The sequence below is a fragment of the Antechinus flavipes genome, chromosome 1 (assembly GCF_016432865.1).
Source record: "Antechinus flavipes isolate AdamAnt ecotype Samford, QLD, Australia chromosome 1, AdamAnt_v2, whole genome shotgun sequence".
Taxonomy (NCBI): domain Eukaryota; kingdom Metazoa; phylum Chordata; class Mammalia; order Dasyuromorphia; family Dasyuridae; genus Antechinus; species Antechinus flavipes.
The window spans coordinates 213,913,963-213,928,527 of record NC_067398.1 but is presented as its reverse complement, the minus strand read 5'-3'; the positions used below and the strand labels follow the sequence as shown (position 1 = coordinate 213,928,527).

The window sequence follows — 14,565 nt, the reverse complement described above, 5'->3', positions numbered from 1 at the left end:
TAGTGATTTTTAAGTATTTGAAGAACTTTTACATGAAATAAGAAATATATTCTGTTGCTTGACTTCAAAGGACAGCAGTAGATGGAAAGAGACAGATTCAAGTTTGATAAAAGAGAAAACTTCTTCACAGTGAGAACCATTGAAAGTGGGGCAATTTTGTGCCCATAAATGTTGGGTTCCCTCTCAGAAAAGGTCTTGATGCATGTTCACTGAGAATATTGTAGAGAAGAATTTTTTCAGGTAGTCTCTTGAGTCCTTGCAACTCTGGGATTTTTATGGTTCTATAAGAAATTGAGGAGGAATGTGGAATGTTGAGAGAAAATTTTAAAAGTTGCTTAAAGCCAAATAATTCATCACGGAAATCTCATAAGATTAGATTTAATCAAAATTTTACCAATATACCATAAATTGTGATCTTACAATGAACTTGAGTCTACACTTGTAATGCCTAATTTACAAAGTAGATGTCAATAATAATTGCCATAATTCAAGTAAATTGTGACCTTAAATAATAATCCATTTCATTGAATATTAAGTTCAAGGCACTAGGGAAATAAAAACAAACTTTTGAAGGCCCTGCCTTCAAAGAGGTTATAATAATAATGGGCATTTATATAAGAATGTAAGGCCCGTATAAGAATGCAAAGCACTTTACATTTAATGTCTTGTTTGATTGCAAAAGTCCTTTATGTTTACAGGTATTATCTCCATTTTACAGATGAATCTAAGGTCCAGAAAGATTACTTGCTCAAAGTTACAAAGCTAATAAGTAGAAGCTCAGGATTGAATCTGCTTCTGATAGTGTAGTGATATATCATTACACCAGCCTGCTCTGGGTTTATTATTGCTTTCACATATATAGCTGTCTTTAGTCTGGTAAAAATATAAATTTCTACAATGATTCTTGAAAGTTGTAATACTAAATATAATTTTCAGGAGTGCACAGAAAGACGGATGTTAAGTGGAACATTTCCAACAGTGCCATTCATTTACTACTATGATAAGGAGCATGATATCCGGGATCACGAACAAAGAATACAGTGGAAAGTAGAAGGTAAGATAAGAGGTGTCTTAGTGAATTGTTTTTGCAGTGATGCCTGAGATCTCGAAACTCTAAATTCATAATCTCATGATCTCTTTGCATACACTGATATTGCTGTTTTTGTGTCTGTGGCCTTGATTTATAAGCCCCTTTAAGATCTTCACTTTGTTATATTATGCTCACCTCCACATTATTCAATTGAGTAAATTTCTAAAAATGTTTACTATAATCTGTGTATTCCTAGGTTTTAAAATATTGATTTAATTTGTTTCCTTAACAAGGAAGCACTTTTTTAAGGTTTGCATTTATCTATGATTTACTTCATGAGAACAAACAGGTATCTTGAAACATCCAGCCTCCCCTTTGCTGTCAGAACCCTACTATAGCTGGCATTGAATCAGTGCCAGCTGTGTGCCAAGACACAGACATTCTCTTATTTTTTTTTTTATAATAGCTTTTTATTGACAGAACCCATGCCAGGGTAATTTTTTTACAACATTATCCTTTGCACTCACTTCTGTTCTGATTTTTCCCTTCTCTCCCTCCACCCCCTCTCCTAGATGGCAAGCAGTCCTATATATGTTAGATATGTTGCAATATATCCTAGATACAATATATGTTTGCAGAACCGAACAGTTTTCTTTTTGCACAGGGAGAATTGGATTCAGAAGGTAAAAATAACCCAGGAAGAAAAACAAAAATGCAAATAGCTTATATTCATTTCCCAGTGTTCTTTCTTTGGGTGTAACTGCTTCTGTCCATCATTTATCAATTGAAACAGAGTTAGGTCTCTTTGTCAAAGAAATCCACTTCCATCAGAATACATCCTCATACAGTATCGTTGTTGAAGTGTATAATGATCTCCTGGTTCTGCTCATTTCACTCAACATCAGTTCATGTAAGTCTCTCCAAGCCTCTCTATATTCATCCTGCTGGTCATTTCTTACAGAACAATAATATTCCATAACATTCATATACCACAATTTACCCAACCATTCTCCAGTTGATGGGCAGCCATTCAATTTCTAGTTTCTAGCCACTACAAACAGGGCTGCTACAAACATTTTGGCACATACAGGTCCCTTTCCCTTCTTTAGTATTTCTTTGGGATATAAGCCCAGAAGTAACACTGCTGGATCAAAGGGTATGCACAGTTTGATAACTTTTTGGGCATAATTCCTGATTGCTCTCCAGAATGGTTGGATTCGTTCACAACTCCACCAACAATGCATTAGTGTCCCAATTTTCCCATATCCCCTCCAACATTCATCATAATTTTTTCTTGTCATCTTAGCCAATCTGACAGGTGTGTAGTGGTATCTCAGAGTTGTCTTAATTTGCATTTCTCTGATCAATAATGATTTGCAACACTCTTTCATATGAGTGGTAATAGTTTCAATTTCATCATCTGAAAATTGACAGACATTCTCTTATTTGATCCTCACAACAAAGTAGTAAATGTATTAGCCTATATCATAGATAAGGAAACTCTGGTCCCAAAATGAAAAGGTTATGACTTATCCATGGGCACCAAGCTAAGAAGTCTTAGGAGCAGAAGCAGAGCCCAGACTCCATGGCTTTGTGGCCTTCTGAGCTGCCACATTTCCTCTCCAGCTAAGCTAGCCAAGGGGGGCTCCCCATCTACTTGGTTCCTAACAGATCTCAAGGAGATCATAATCACTGCCTCTCTGTATGGCTAGGCACTCATCTTTGCTAACAAGGAAAGATTTTTTTTTTTGAGAGGTGGTACCTAAATCTCTGTAAGTGTAAACTCTTCCCCAGTTCTGCTCTGTGACAGTACCGAATGGCTTGTCCAGGTAGTTATGAAGTCATTCTCATTTTTTAATTAAGCTTCATAGGTACCTTTTGTTTTAAATATCTGTCATTTCTAGATTTACACAAATAATAATTGAGCCTCCCTTTATAACTGAGAAGAACAGTTAGGCAAAACAAATTAGCCAAGTGACCATGCCTGACCATCTCTACCGCATTTTGTGTTTGTGTTCCCCACCTCTCTAAAAGGAAGACTATGTTTTTACATCTCTTCTGTGTATATTGTTCATTTTTCCATGATCAAAAAGCCCATCTTTTTTGTGCATTATTTCTGGACCTCTGGAAAGCTTTTATGTTCCCTCTGGACTTCCTTTAAGTTCTTCCTGCTCAGAATGTTTGTGGCAGCCCTCTTTGTAGTGGCCAGAAACTGGAAACTGAGTGGATGCCCATCAATTGGAGAATGGCTGAATAAATTGTGGTATATGAATATTATGGAATATTATTTTTCTGTAAGAAATGACCAGCAGGATGATTTCAGAAAGGCCTGGAGAGATTTACATAAACTGATGCCAAGTGAAATGAGCATGACCAGGAGATCATTATATACTTCAACAATGACACTGTATGATGATCAGTTCTGATGGACATGGCTCTCTTCAACAATGAGATGAACCAAATCAGTTCCAATAGAGCAGTAATGAATTGAACCAGTTACACCCAGCAAAAGAATTCTGGGAAATGAGTATGAACCACTACATAGAATTCTCAATACCTCTATTTTTGTCCACCTGCACTTTTTATTTCTTTCATAAGTTAATTGTACACTATTTCAAAGTCCAATTCTTCTTGTGCAGCAAAATAACTGTATGGGCATGTATACATATAGTGTATTTAACATATACTTTAACATATTTAACATGTATTGGTCAACCTGCCATCTGGGGGAGGGGGTGGGAGGAAGGAGGGGAGAAATTGGAACAAAAGCTTTTGCAACTGTCAATGTTGAAAATTACCCATACATATATCTTGCAAATAAAAAGCTATAACAAAAAAAAAAGTTCTTCCTGCCCCTTTTTAGTGAGATGTTCCATTTTTAGTAAATATAGAGAAAGAATAATTTCTCAGCTCTTTCATGCCTTTGTTTTATATTAACTCCACTATGGCACAGATTGATAAACCCTTTATGATCCATAGGTCATTTTAATCTTTAATAATCATTCCTGGGTTGTGATTTTTGGTTTAGGTTTTATTTTCTGTAGTTCATTTTTGGTTTTCAAGTACTTTCCTCCTGAGTAGGTTTTGTCCAATTTTTGATTGACCATTTCTGTAACATGTCATGGTCATTCCTATTTTCCTCTTACTCTAATACAAGGCTCTTGGTTACATTCCTCCAAGTCTTGACAAAAACTTTAAGTAACCGCAGCTTCAGAAGAAAAATCTCTGTGAAATGTTATCACAAGGGGCCTCTAACCACTACATTAAAGTAGGATTCCCCAATCTGTCCTTGGTTCAGAATGTCATGTAGGGCCATGTCCAAGTCTTCCTGAAGACCAGATTACAGCTTTGCCTTAAAGTTTGTTTCACTATCACTTGAATTGATTTAACAAGTTCTATTTCAGAAAGCTAATAATCATAATGTTTAAATAGCTCTCTACAAGATGTCCCAGGCATTGTGCTTAAGGCTTCATAGCTATTGATCCTTACAACCTTGGGAGGTAGGAGCTATTATTATCCTATTTTACAGAGAAGGAAATTGGGATTGAGAAAGGTGATATGACTTGCCCAATTTTTATTTATTTAAGAGGTCCCTTTAAATAAACGTTGCCAAACTAGCTTCATCTCATTTTTGTACAAGGCTGTTAGTCTAAATTGGGGAAATTCTGTAGATATTTATCTTCATGTCATTATGATATTTGGAGTCTCCCATATGGACTAAATTACATTGAAGGCTAGATCCACAGAACATTGATGTCTGCCCAGAGACCATCCAAAGGAAGTCTTCATAGGGCTTTCATACCTCTGCTAGACCCCATTCTATTCAAGACTTTTTTTTCCATGATTTAAAGACAAAATGAGAGGTTTCAACTAAATGACTTAAGCCCTTAAACCTTAAAATCAGATGACTTCATGAAATATGAGGATTACTTGAAGGAACTGGGGATATTTAGAAGAGAAAAACAAATAAGTCAGAATATATCTGTTACAGTATTTGAGATGCTAACTGGAAAAGGACACCAAAAGACAGAGCCATAATCATGGTTAAAACCAAGATAAAAGTTTCAAAGGAAGCAGATTTTAACTTGGTATTAAGGGAAATTTTTCTAGCCTATCTAAAAATAGATACTAGAGGTATTCACAAAATGTGTGCAGCTACTTGCCAGAGTTTTTGTAGGAGGGATTTATTCATCAGAGGATTCAATTAGATGACTTAAATGTATCCTTTCAGCTCTTAAAATTCTGTGATTCTAATAGATATAAGTTTCTGCCATTCATTGCATGCTTCATAGCACTTACAGGTTGTAGGTTATTTACAGGCCTACATAGTATAGTGGGTTTCTCCAGAATTTAAATATGTAAAAACATTTATGTTTTCTAGAACTTCAAAAAAATGGAGAGCTTCCAAGACCAGTCAAGAGACCCCATTTGGAATCAACAAGTAGGAGTCACTATCATGGAATAAAGAAAAGATACACCGTACAAGAAGACTACAAATGGCATCAAGAAAAGAAATATCTCAGAAGAACAAAAATGAGTAATTGGAGCAATAGAAGCCAAGAAAAAAAATCCAGAAGGGATGTTCAAAGGTGGTATGATGCAGATGAGGACTTTATCAGAGGACCCAGAAGTCACTCTTCCTCTCATAGGTCCTCCCACTTAGGATACCATCATCAAAAGATGAGTGGAGGGGAGCTTTCCAAAAGGGCTAAATGGGAGAAGTATAAGAAAGGAGAAAGAAAAAGAGCAGATGACGAGGAAGGTTTATTCTTTATTAAGCAGAGAAAAAGAAAATCAAAGATGAAAAACAACTGCTGACTTGGCAGTTGTGTAATAATTTGGTGTCCTTGTCTGCCTGTGCCCTGACATTGTATTTTCTTACCTCATTAAAGAAGTAAGAAGTATTTATTCCAGCTCTAAGGAAGTTAAACTCACTGAACAAAATTCATTGAGCTCTTGGCTTCTATTTTTTAAGCAAACAATTTGCTATTCTCTGTGACCAACAAGTTTGTTTATTGTGTGAGAAGGTAAAAAGATAAATTAGCTTTCCATTTTCAGGAGTATTCCTATTTGATAAATTGTACTTTTGACTTAGAAACCTGGGAATAAGAAAGCTTAATTTTGTGTTGTTGATTTTTTTTTTTAAAGAAGTCCTTTTAAATACACTTTACCAAGAAAAATAGTTTATTAAATGTCATTCGTCTACAGTCTACATTTTTAAAAAAAACAAAAGACTTGAAGTAAAAAAGAAGTAAACAATGATAAGAAAATTCAGTGATTTTCAAGATTCCTTTTTAAACCAATTGGGAAAGTTTAAAACATGCTTTGTTCTTTATCCAATTTCTCCTGCTTCTAAAGCTTGTTCTGAAGTCATCCTTTGTAAGGAATATGACAGTGGGTTTTGAAAATGAGTGAAATGTCTTAAGTACATTATGATTATGAAATTATTGAAGCATTAAAGAGATAGGTAACCTGAGCTTTAGAAAACAGCAGAAATTATATTGGTATAGCTAGCAAAAGAAACAAAAGTTCTGGCAAATATATGAAAAGGAGAATAAATCAAGGTCTCAATGTAATCATTAAAGAATGTTTTTTCTTCAGTGTGAAAATCATTTTAAGGAAGTCAGTCACTCAAATGTATAAAAAACTTTTAAAAAATAAAAATCACAACATTTATTACTGTGTAAATTAAAAATTACCTGGCTTTTAAAGAGCTTGTGATATATTTTTTGTACTTTGTTAAGATATATTAAGAAAGTGTGAACTAGACACTGAAATAAAATAACACAATAGTATAGTGAATTAAATTTGTCCTTTACATGAAAAGAAAAATAAACAATTATTAGATGGGATTATTTTATGGCAGTAAGGGGAATAAAGTTAATAAAAAACAAATATAATCATTTATTTCCTTGATCACTCAAAATCCATCCATAGTAGATGGTAAGTGTGGTATGAATTAAAACAGTTGTGGTTGAAAGGTGATAAGAATCACCCAATTAGAGAAAAGAGGGACCTTGGTGGGAGCACCCACAATTAGTGGTATATAACATGGTTATATAACATGGATAATGTACTAGCCAAAGGGATTGAGATAGGAGCACTCAGATGAGAGAGAATAAAAAGAGCAATGTCTCAAAAACCAAGAAGAGAATATATTAAAGGAGGTAGTCACCAATGTTGTATGCTACAGAGAAGTCAATTGGATTGTAAGTGGGCTCTTAAATTTTTCTTCAACTAGCAAAACTGGCATTTATATAGCACTTAAATATCTGTAAAATGCTTTACACATATTTTATTTTATCCTCACAGTAATCCTGGGAAGTAGGTACTATTATTATACTTATTTTACTAATGAAAAAAACAAGGCATTCCAAAATTAAATGATTTGTCCAGAGTCACATAGCCAGTAAATGCTAAAGAAGTTTTGGATTGAGGTCTCTGTGACTCAAAATTCAGTATGCTAACCATTGCTACATAAATGCTTCCATCCAGCAGGAAATAGACAAATTATCTCATCTAGAATGCAGCTCACTGACTTTGAGATTTCCTAGCACTAGCTTAACTTAAAAAACTACAACCATTAACCTAGATATTGTGCTCTGATCTACTGAGTTTAAATAAAACTACCTAAAGTAAATATCCTTGTCTTCTAATCTCATGCCCAAAGAATAACCAGCATTAATAGCTTCCTCAGCTAATTTGTAATTATTTCTCTAGTAGAACACAAGAAACTGAGGAAAAATTTGGGGGAGGGAGGTGGGAAGGAAGAACAGGTTGTGAAGAATCAAATACCTTATGACTAAGTTAATTTAACTCACTGAGGTTTTTTAATAATGAGTTTCATGATCTTTTTTTACATATAAAAGTTTATATTGAGAAAGGGGAAAATAACATCCACAAAAAGCATCTTTCTGATAAACTTCCTTTTCACATTTCTTTATGACTTCTGCATTGATTTTAAGTTAGCTATATTCAATGTGGCTTCAGAACCTAATCCATTTCTTTAGCACTTTAAGGTTTTCCCATCATCATTTATTAAAGAAGTTGTGGAATTTGGAATTATGTGAGGAAAACAACTCATCTTACTACCAGTCATACACTTAAAGAAAAAAGTGACAAAAAGAAAGGCCACATCTACATCAAAATACTTATAAAATCATGCTCGTTTTTTTCATAATGGTTTTTTATAATCATTAGATTATTTCTCTAGGATCTATTTTCCCAATCACTTGTTTTTCCAATGAAGCCTTTTACATTTTCTTCTATTTTTTTCTTTTTCTTTTTCTTTTTTTGTTTTTGTTTTGTTTTGTTTTGTTTGACTGATTCTTGATGTCTCATTGAGTCATTTACTTCCATTTGTTCAATTCTAATTTTTAATAAATTATTTTCTTCAGTGAGCTTTTTTACATCCTTTTGCCTTTGGCCAATTGAACTTTTAAATGAGTCATTTTGTTCGTTGCATTTTTTAAAAGTGGTTTTCTTCAGTATGGTTTTTTGGTTTGGTTTGGTTTTTTACCATTTCACCAATTATATTTTTTAAGAAGTTGTTTTCTTCAGACAATTTCTTTGTTTCCTTTTCCAAAGCTCTCATTTCCTTTCCACATTTTTCTTCTTTCTTTTTAAGATTGTTTTTGAATTCTTCCAAGAGAGCCTTTTGAGTTGGCTTTTGTGACTTTATCTGGAGGCATTTTGCCTTTAGTGTCCTCAGGGTAGGTCTGTTCTTCCCTGTTTCTATAATAGCTATCTATTATCAGAACTTTTTGGTTTTTTGCTCCTTGCTCTTAGGGCAAAAGGGAAACAGTCCCAAGTTTTCTCTACAGTTGACAGGGGTTTTGTACTACTGGGGGCCGGTGCTGCTGGCTTCTTTCCTGTATTGGGTGGGTATGGCCAAGTCCTGCTTGTTATACTGGTGTTCAGGGCTCATTATTTGCCTTCTGTAGTTGCATCCGTTAATCTGCTGATCCACAGGCTTCTGAACCAGGGAGAGTAGCCAAAGCCACTGTGTTTTGGCTAAGAGCCTCCCACTATATTCCCCCATGGAGCCTCTCAGCTCTGGGCCTCCCTGCACCTGTGCTGGGCCATTACACATACACACACACACACACACACACACACACACACTCTCATTCACTCATTTGAGGTAGATCTTTCCTGAAGTCCTAAGATATCTTCTGTTGGAAATTTATTACACTTCAAATGTTTGTGGGTTCTGTCGCTCCAAAATCCATTCAGAGGCTTGATCTGGTATTGATCTGAGGAAGCCAGGGAGAACTGAGGTAAAGATCTGTCTCCTCTGTCATCTTGGCTCTGCCCTAAAAAATCAATTCTTATGATAGCAGGGAACTGGAACCTTGTGTTCACAAAATCATTTCCCATCAACTAAAGAATAGCTAGAAAAATGGAAGTACATGAACAAAATGGACTGTTACTATGAAAAAGGATAATTATGATGAATACAAAGGAGCATGGAAAGACTTAAGTGAATTGATGCAAAGTGAAGTAAACAGAACCAGGAAAACAGTGAACACAGTGAAGAGTCAAGAAAATGAAGCAATTAAAAATAATACCTAAATTTGGTCCCGAGGACTTCTGGCCAAGATGGCGGAGAGGAGGCACACAGCTGTGTAACCTCCGCATTTTTCTCTCATTATCCATTTCATTACAAGCCTCTGAATTAATGCTCGACTGAAAAAAAAATCTACAATTAGTTACCAAGAGAAGCCATCCTTGAGACTCGTCAGGAAAGGTCTGTTTTTGATCGAGGGCGGGGACGGGTTTAGATCAGAAGCAGACTGCAGGCAGACAGGCAGCGGCAGCCAGAGCAGGGAAGGCAGCTCAGAGCTGAGCAGAGCAGAGAGGAGGTGGGGAGTGATCGCAGCCGTCTCTGCGGGGAGAGCTTCGCTACAGGACTGGATACTTTGCTCCGGCTGCAAGTCAGCAGCCCAGCAGAGAAGCTAAAAACTCCGGGGCTGAAGAATACAACCCCAAACAGCTGGAGTCTCTCGGGACCTGGCCGCCCCCCCCTTCCCCCCTCCACAGTGACTCAGCACGCTCTGGGATCTCAGAGCGCAAGCGCAGCACAATCCTGCTAGTGCCTCACTGCTGCCCCCCGCAGTCTGGAGAGGAAGCTCAGTAACACACCCAGCCCCTCCCCTAAAGAAAGACTCCAGTTTTTTCTGTTTTTTTTGCTAGTTTGTCTTTGATTATTAGACAGAATGAGCAAGAAACTGAAAAAGACTTTAACCCTTGACAGCTTCTATACAGAAAGAGAGCAGATTCTAAATCCTGAGGAGACTAAAAACAGACAGTCCCCAGGTGAATCCCCAAAGGAGGAGATCATCTGTTCCTCAGCACAGATGAACCTCATAGAAGTAATTAAAAAGGCTCTCACAAGGGAGCTAGAAGAAAAATGGGAAAAGCAGAGGGAAGCTTGGGAAAAGGAGAAGGGAGGCTTGGGAAAAGGAGAGGGAGGCTTGGCAAAAGAGTCTGGAGAAGTCATCCCACTCATTTAAAGAGAGACTGGATAAAGAAATCAAATCCTTGAAAAATAGGATTAGTGAACTGGAAACAGAAAACAGCTCTCTAAAAAACAAAATTGGCGAAATGGAAAAAAATTCCACAGAACAAAAGAACTCAATGGGACAATTAGAAAAAGATTTTTTAAAAGTGAGTGAAGAAAATACTTCACTGAAAATCAGGGTCGAACAAATGGAATTGAATGACTCGAGGAGACAAGAAGCATCAGTCAAGCAAATCCAAAAAACAATCAAACAATGGAAAAGAATGTGAAATACCATCTGGGAAAGACAACAGACCTGGAAAACAGATCCAGGAGAGACAATCTGAGAATCATCGGACTCCCAGAAAAGTATGATGAAAAAAAGATCCTGGACACTATTTTCCAGGAAATTATCAAAGAGAACTGCCCAGAAGTCATAGAAACAGAGGGTAAAATAGACATTGAAAGAATTCATCGATCCCCTACTGAAAGGGATCCTAAAATCAAAACACCAAGGAATATAGTGGCCAAATGCCAGAACCCTCAGACGAAGGAAAAAATACTGCAAGCAGCTAGAAAAACCCAATTCAAGTATCGAGGAGCCACAATAAGAATCACCCAGGATCTAGCAGCATCCACATTAAAGGATCGAAGGGCCTGGAATATGATATTCCGAAAGGCTAAGGAACTTGGTATGCAACCAAAAATAACTTACCCAGCGAGAATGAGCATCTTTTTCCAGGGATGAAGATGGAAATTCAACGAAGTAAGCGAATTTCACCTACTTTTGATGAAAAAGCCAGAACTTAACAAAAAGTTTGATCTACAAATACAGAACTCAAGAGAAATCTAAAAAGGTAAAGATTAATCTTGGGAACTATATTTCGGCTATAAAGATGTATAAAGAATACATGTATACCTTATTCTAGAAACTAGATGTGGAAAGGACATTGTACCAGAAAAAGGGGAAAGTGGGGGTACTACATCTCATGAAGAGGCAAAGGAAACCTATTATATCTGAGAGAAAGAATGGAGGGGGATGAATATAGTGAGTATTTTACTGCTTTCAGAATTGGCTTTAAGAGAAAAATTTTAGACATATTCAATCTATGGTGAAACTTCTCCCACCTCATTGAAAAGTGAGAAGGGAAAAGTGAAAAGGGAAGGAATAAGCTAAGCGGAAGGGAATACGGAAACTGGGAGGGAAAGGGGTAAGATAGGGAGAGGAATTCTAAGGCGGGGGGAGGGAGATACTAAAAAGGGAGGGCTGTGAAAAGCAAGTGGTGCTCACAAGCTTAATACTGGGAAGGAGAAGGGTAAGGGGGAAAGAAGGGAGAAAAGCAAAAACCGGGGTTAACAAGATGGCAAGTAATACAGAATTGGTCATTTTAACCATAAATGTGAATGGGGTAAACTCCTCCATAAAGAGGAAGCGATTAGCAGAATGGATTAAAAGCCAGAATCCTACAATATGTTGTTTACAGGAAACATACCTGAAGCGAGGAGATACATGCAGGATAAAGGTAAAAGGTTGGAGCAAAATCTACTATGCTTCAGGTGAAGTCAAAAAAGCAGGGGTAGCCATCCTGATCTCAGATCAAACTAAAGCAAAAATTGATCTAATCAAAAGAGATAAGGAAGGGCACTATATCTTGCTAAAGGGTAGAATGAATAATGAAGCAGTATCTATATTAAACATATATGCACTAAGTAGTGTAATATCTAAATTCTTAAAAGAGAAATTAAGAGAGCTGCAAGAAGAAATAGACAGTAAAACTATAATAGTGGGAGATCTCAACCTTGCACTCTCAGAATTAGATAAATCAAACCACAAAATAAGAAAGAAGTCAAAGAGATAAATAGAATACTGGAAAAATTAGATATGATAGATCTCTGGAGAAAATGTAATGGGGACAGAAAGGAGTACACCTTTTCAGCAGTTCATGGAACCTATACAAAAATTGACCATATATTAGGACATAAAAACCTCAAACTCAAATGCAGTAAGGCAGAAATAGTGAATGCATCCTTTTCAGACCACGATGCATTGAAAATTACATTCAACAAAAAGCCAGGGGAAAGTAGATCAAAAAATAATTGGAAACTAAATAATCTCATACGAAAGAATGATTGGGTGAAACAGCAAATTATAGACATAATTAATAACTTCACCCAAGAAAACGATAATAATGAGACATCATACCAAAATGTATAGGATGCAGCCAAAGCGGTAATAAGGGGAAATCTCATGTCTCTAGAGGCCTATTTGTATAAAATAGAGAAAGAGAAGGTCAATGAATTGGGCTTGCAACTAAAAATGCTAGAAAAGGAACAAATTAAAAACCCCCAGTCAAACACTAAACTTGAAATTCTAAAAATAAAAGGAGAGATCAATAAAATTGAAAGTAAAAAAACTATTGAATTAATTAATAAAACTAAGAATTGGTTCTATGAAAAAACCAACAAAATAAACAAACCCTTAGTAAATCTGATTTAAAAAAGGAAAGAGGAAAATCAAATTGTTAGTCTTAAAAATGAAAAGGGAGAACTCACCACTAATGAGGAAATTAGAGCAATAATTAGGACTTACTTTGCCCAACTTTATGCCAATAAATTCGACAACTTAAATGAAATAGAAGAATACCTCCAAAAATTTAGCTTGCCTAAACTAACAGAGGAAGAAGTAAATATCCTAAACACTCCCATCTCAGAAAAAGAAATAGAACAAACTATCAATCAACTCCCTGAGAAAAAATCCCCAGGACCAGATGGATTTGCATGTGAATTCTATCAAACATTTAAAGATCAATTAACTCCAATGCTAAATAAACTATTTGAAAAAATAGGGATTGAAGGAGTCTTACCAAACTCCTTTTATGACACAGACATGGTACTGATACCTAAACCAGGTAGGCTGAAAACAGAGAAAGAAAATTATAGACCAATCTCCCTAATGAATATTGATGCTAAAATCTTAAATAAAATATTAGCAATTTGGTCCCAAAGAAGATATAAGAAAAACACCTTGCCTTCTTCGCAGAAGTGGGGAACTATAGATATGAAATAACTGCACATAATTTCAGACTAATTTGATATTTTGATTAAATTTGGAGATTTTCTTTTTTTTTTTTTTTTTAATATTGGGAAAACCTCTGGGAGGAGGTTGAGGAGAAAATATACCAGCAAAGGAAAGAAAGGTAACAATTTATTAAGCACTTACTATGTTCCAGGCACAGTGACTACAACAATGTAAGTTGTGGGGGTGTGGGATGGGGAAGGAAGAGTCAAGAAAATGAAACAATTACAAAATAATGCTCAAATTTATCCCAAAGAAGATATACGAAAAACACCTTCCCTTCTTTGCAGAAGTGGAGAACCATAGGTATGAAATAACTGCACATAAAATTTGGAGATTTTTGTGTTTTGTTTTTTTTAATTTTGGAAAAGAGTCTCTGGAAAGAGGTTGGGGAGAAAAGATTTTATTTATTAAGCACCTACTATATTCCAGGCATTGTGTTAAGTGCTTTACAAATATTAATTACCTCATTGGCTTTTCACAATTACTCCGAGAGATAGGAGCTATTATCTCTTATTTTACAATTGAGGACACTGAGGCAAGCAAAGTTAAAGTAGCTTGCTCAGGGTCATAACAGCTAGGAAGTAAACCACCATCAGATTTAAATTCATATCTTACTGCTCCAGGCCCAGCAATGTATCTACTACACCACTTAGCTGCAGTGAGAAATGTAGCTAGATATGATATAAAAACAAAAGACATCAATAAAAATGTATCTTTAAAAAAATACAACCTAGTAATAAAGGTAACACAAATATTCTTGTTTTTCAGATGAGGCAACTAAAGTGTCAAAGATCACACAAATGCTAAAGCTAGGACTTTAGTCCAAGACTTCTGACCCTTAACCCCAATGTTCTTTTTCACTACTACATGCTGCTTTCCTACAGTGGAATAATATAATGATATATTTTGCTTTTCTGTGCTTGAGCATATTTGAGATGGATTTAAAATCTATCT

General features: G+C 35.8%; 1 protein-coding gene across 3 annotated transcripts in view; it reads left to right on the top strand.

The window, feature by feature from the left end:
- Positions 1 to 6,741, top strand: part of ZCCHC7 (zinc finger CCHC-type containing 7) — a 270,988-nt gene extending 264,247 nt beyond the window's left edge. For all 3 annotated transcript variants that reach the window (XM_051996084.1, XM_051996092.1, XM_051996098.1), the window contains exons 8-9: positions 937 to 1,054; positions 5,412 to 6,741. In XM_051996084.1, the coding sequence (XP_051852044.1) occupies positions 937 to 1,054; positions 5,412 to 5,848 (555 nt within the window). In that variant the 3' untranslated portion in view covers positions 5,849 to 6,741. The remainder of the gene's footprint in view (positions 1 to 936; positions 1,055 to 5,411) is intronic.
- The last annotated feature ends 7,824 nt before the right edge of the window (positions 6,742 to 14,565 follow it).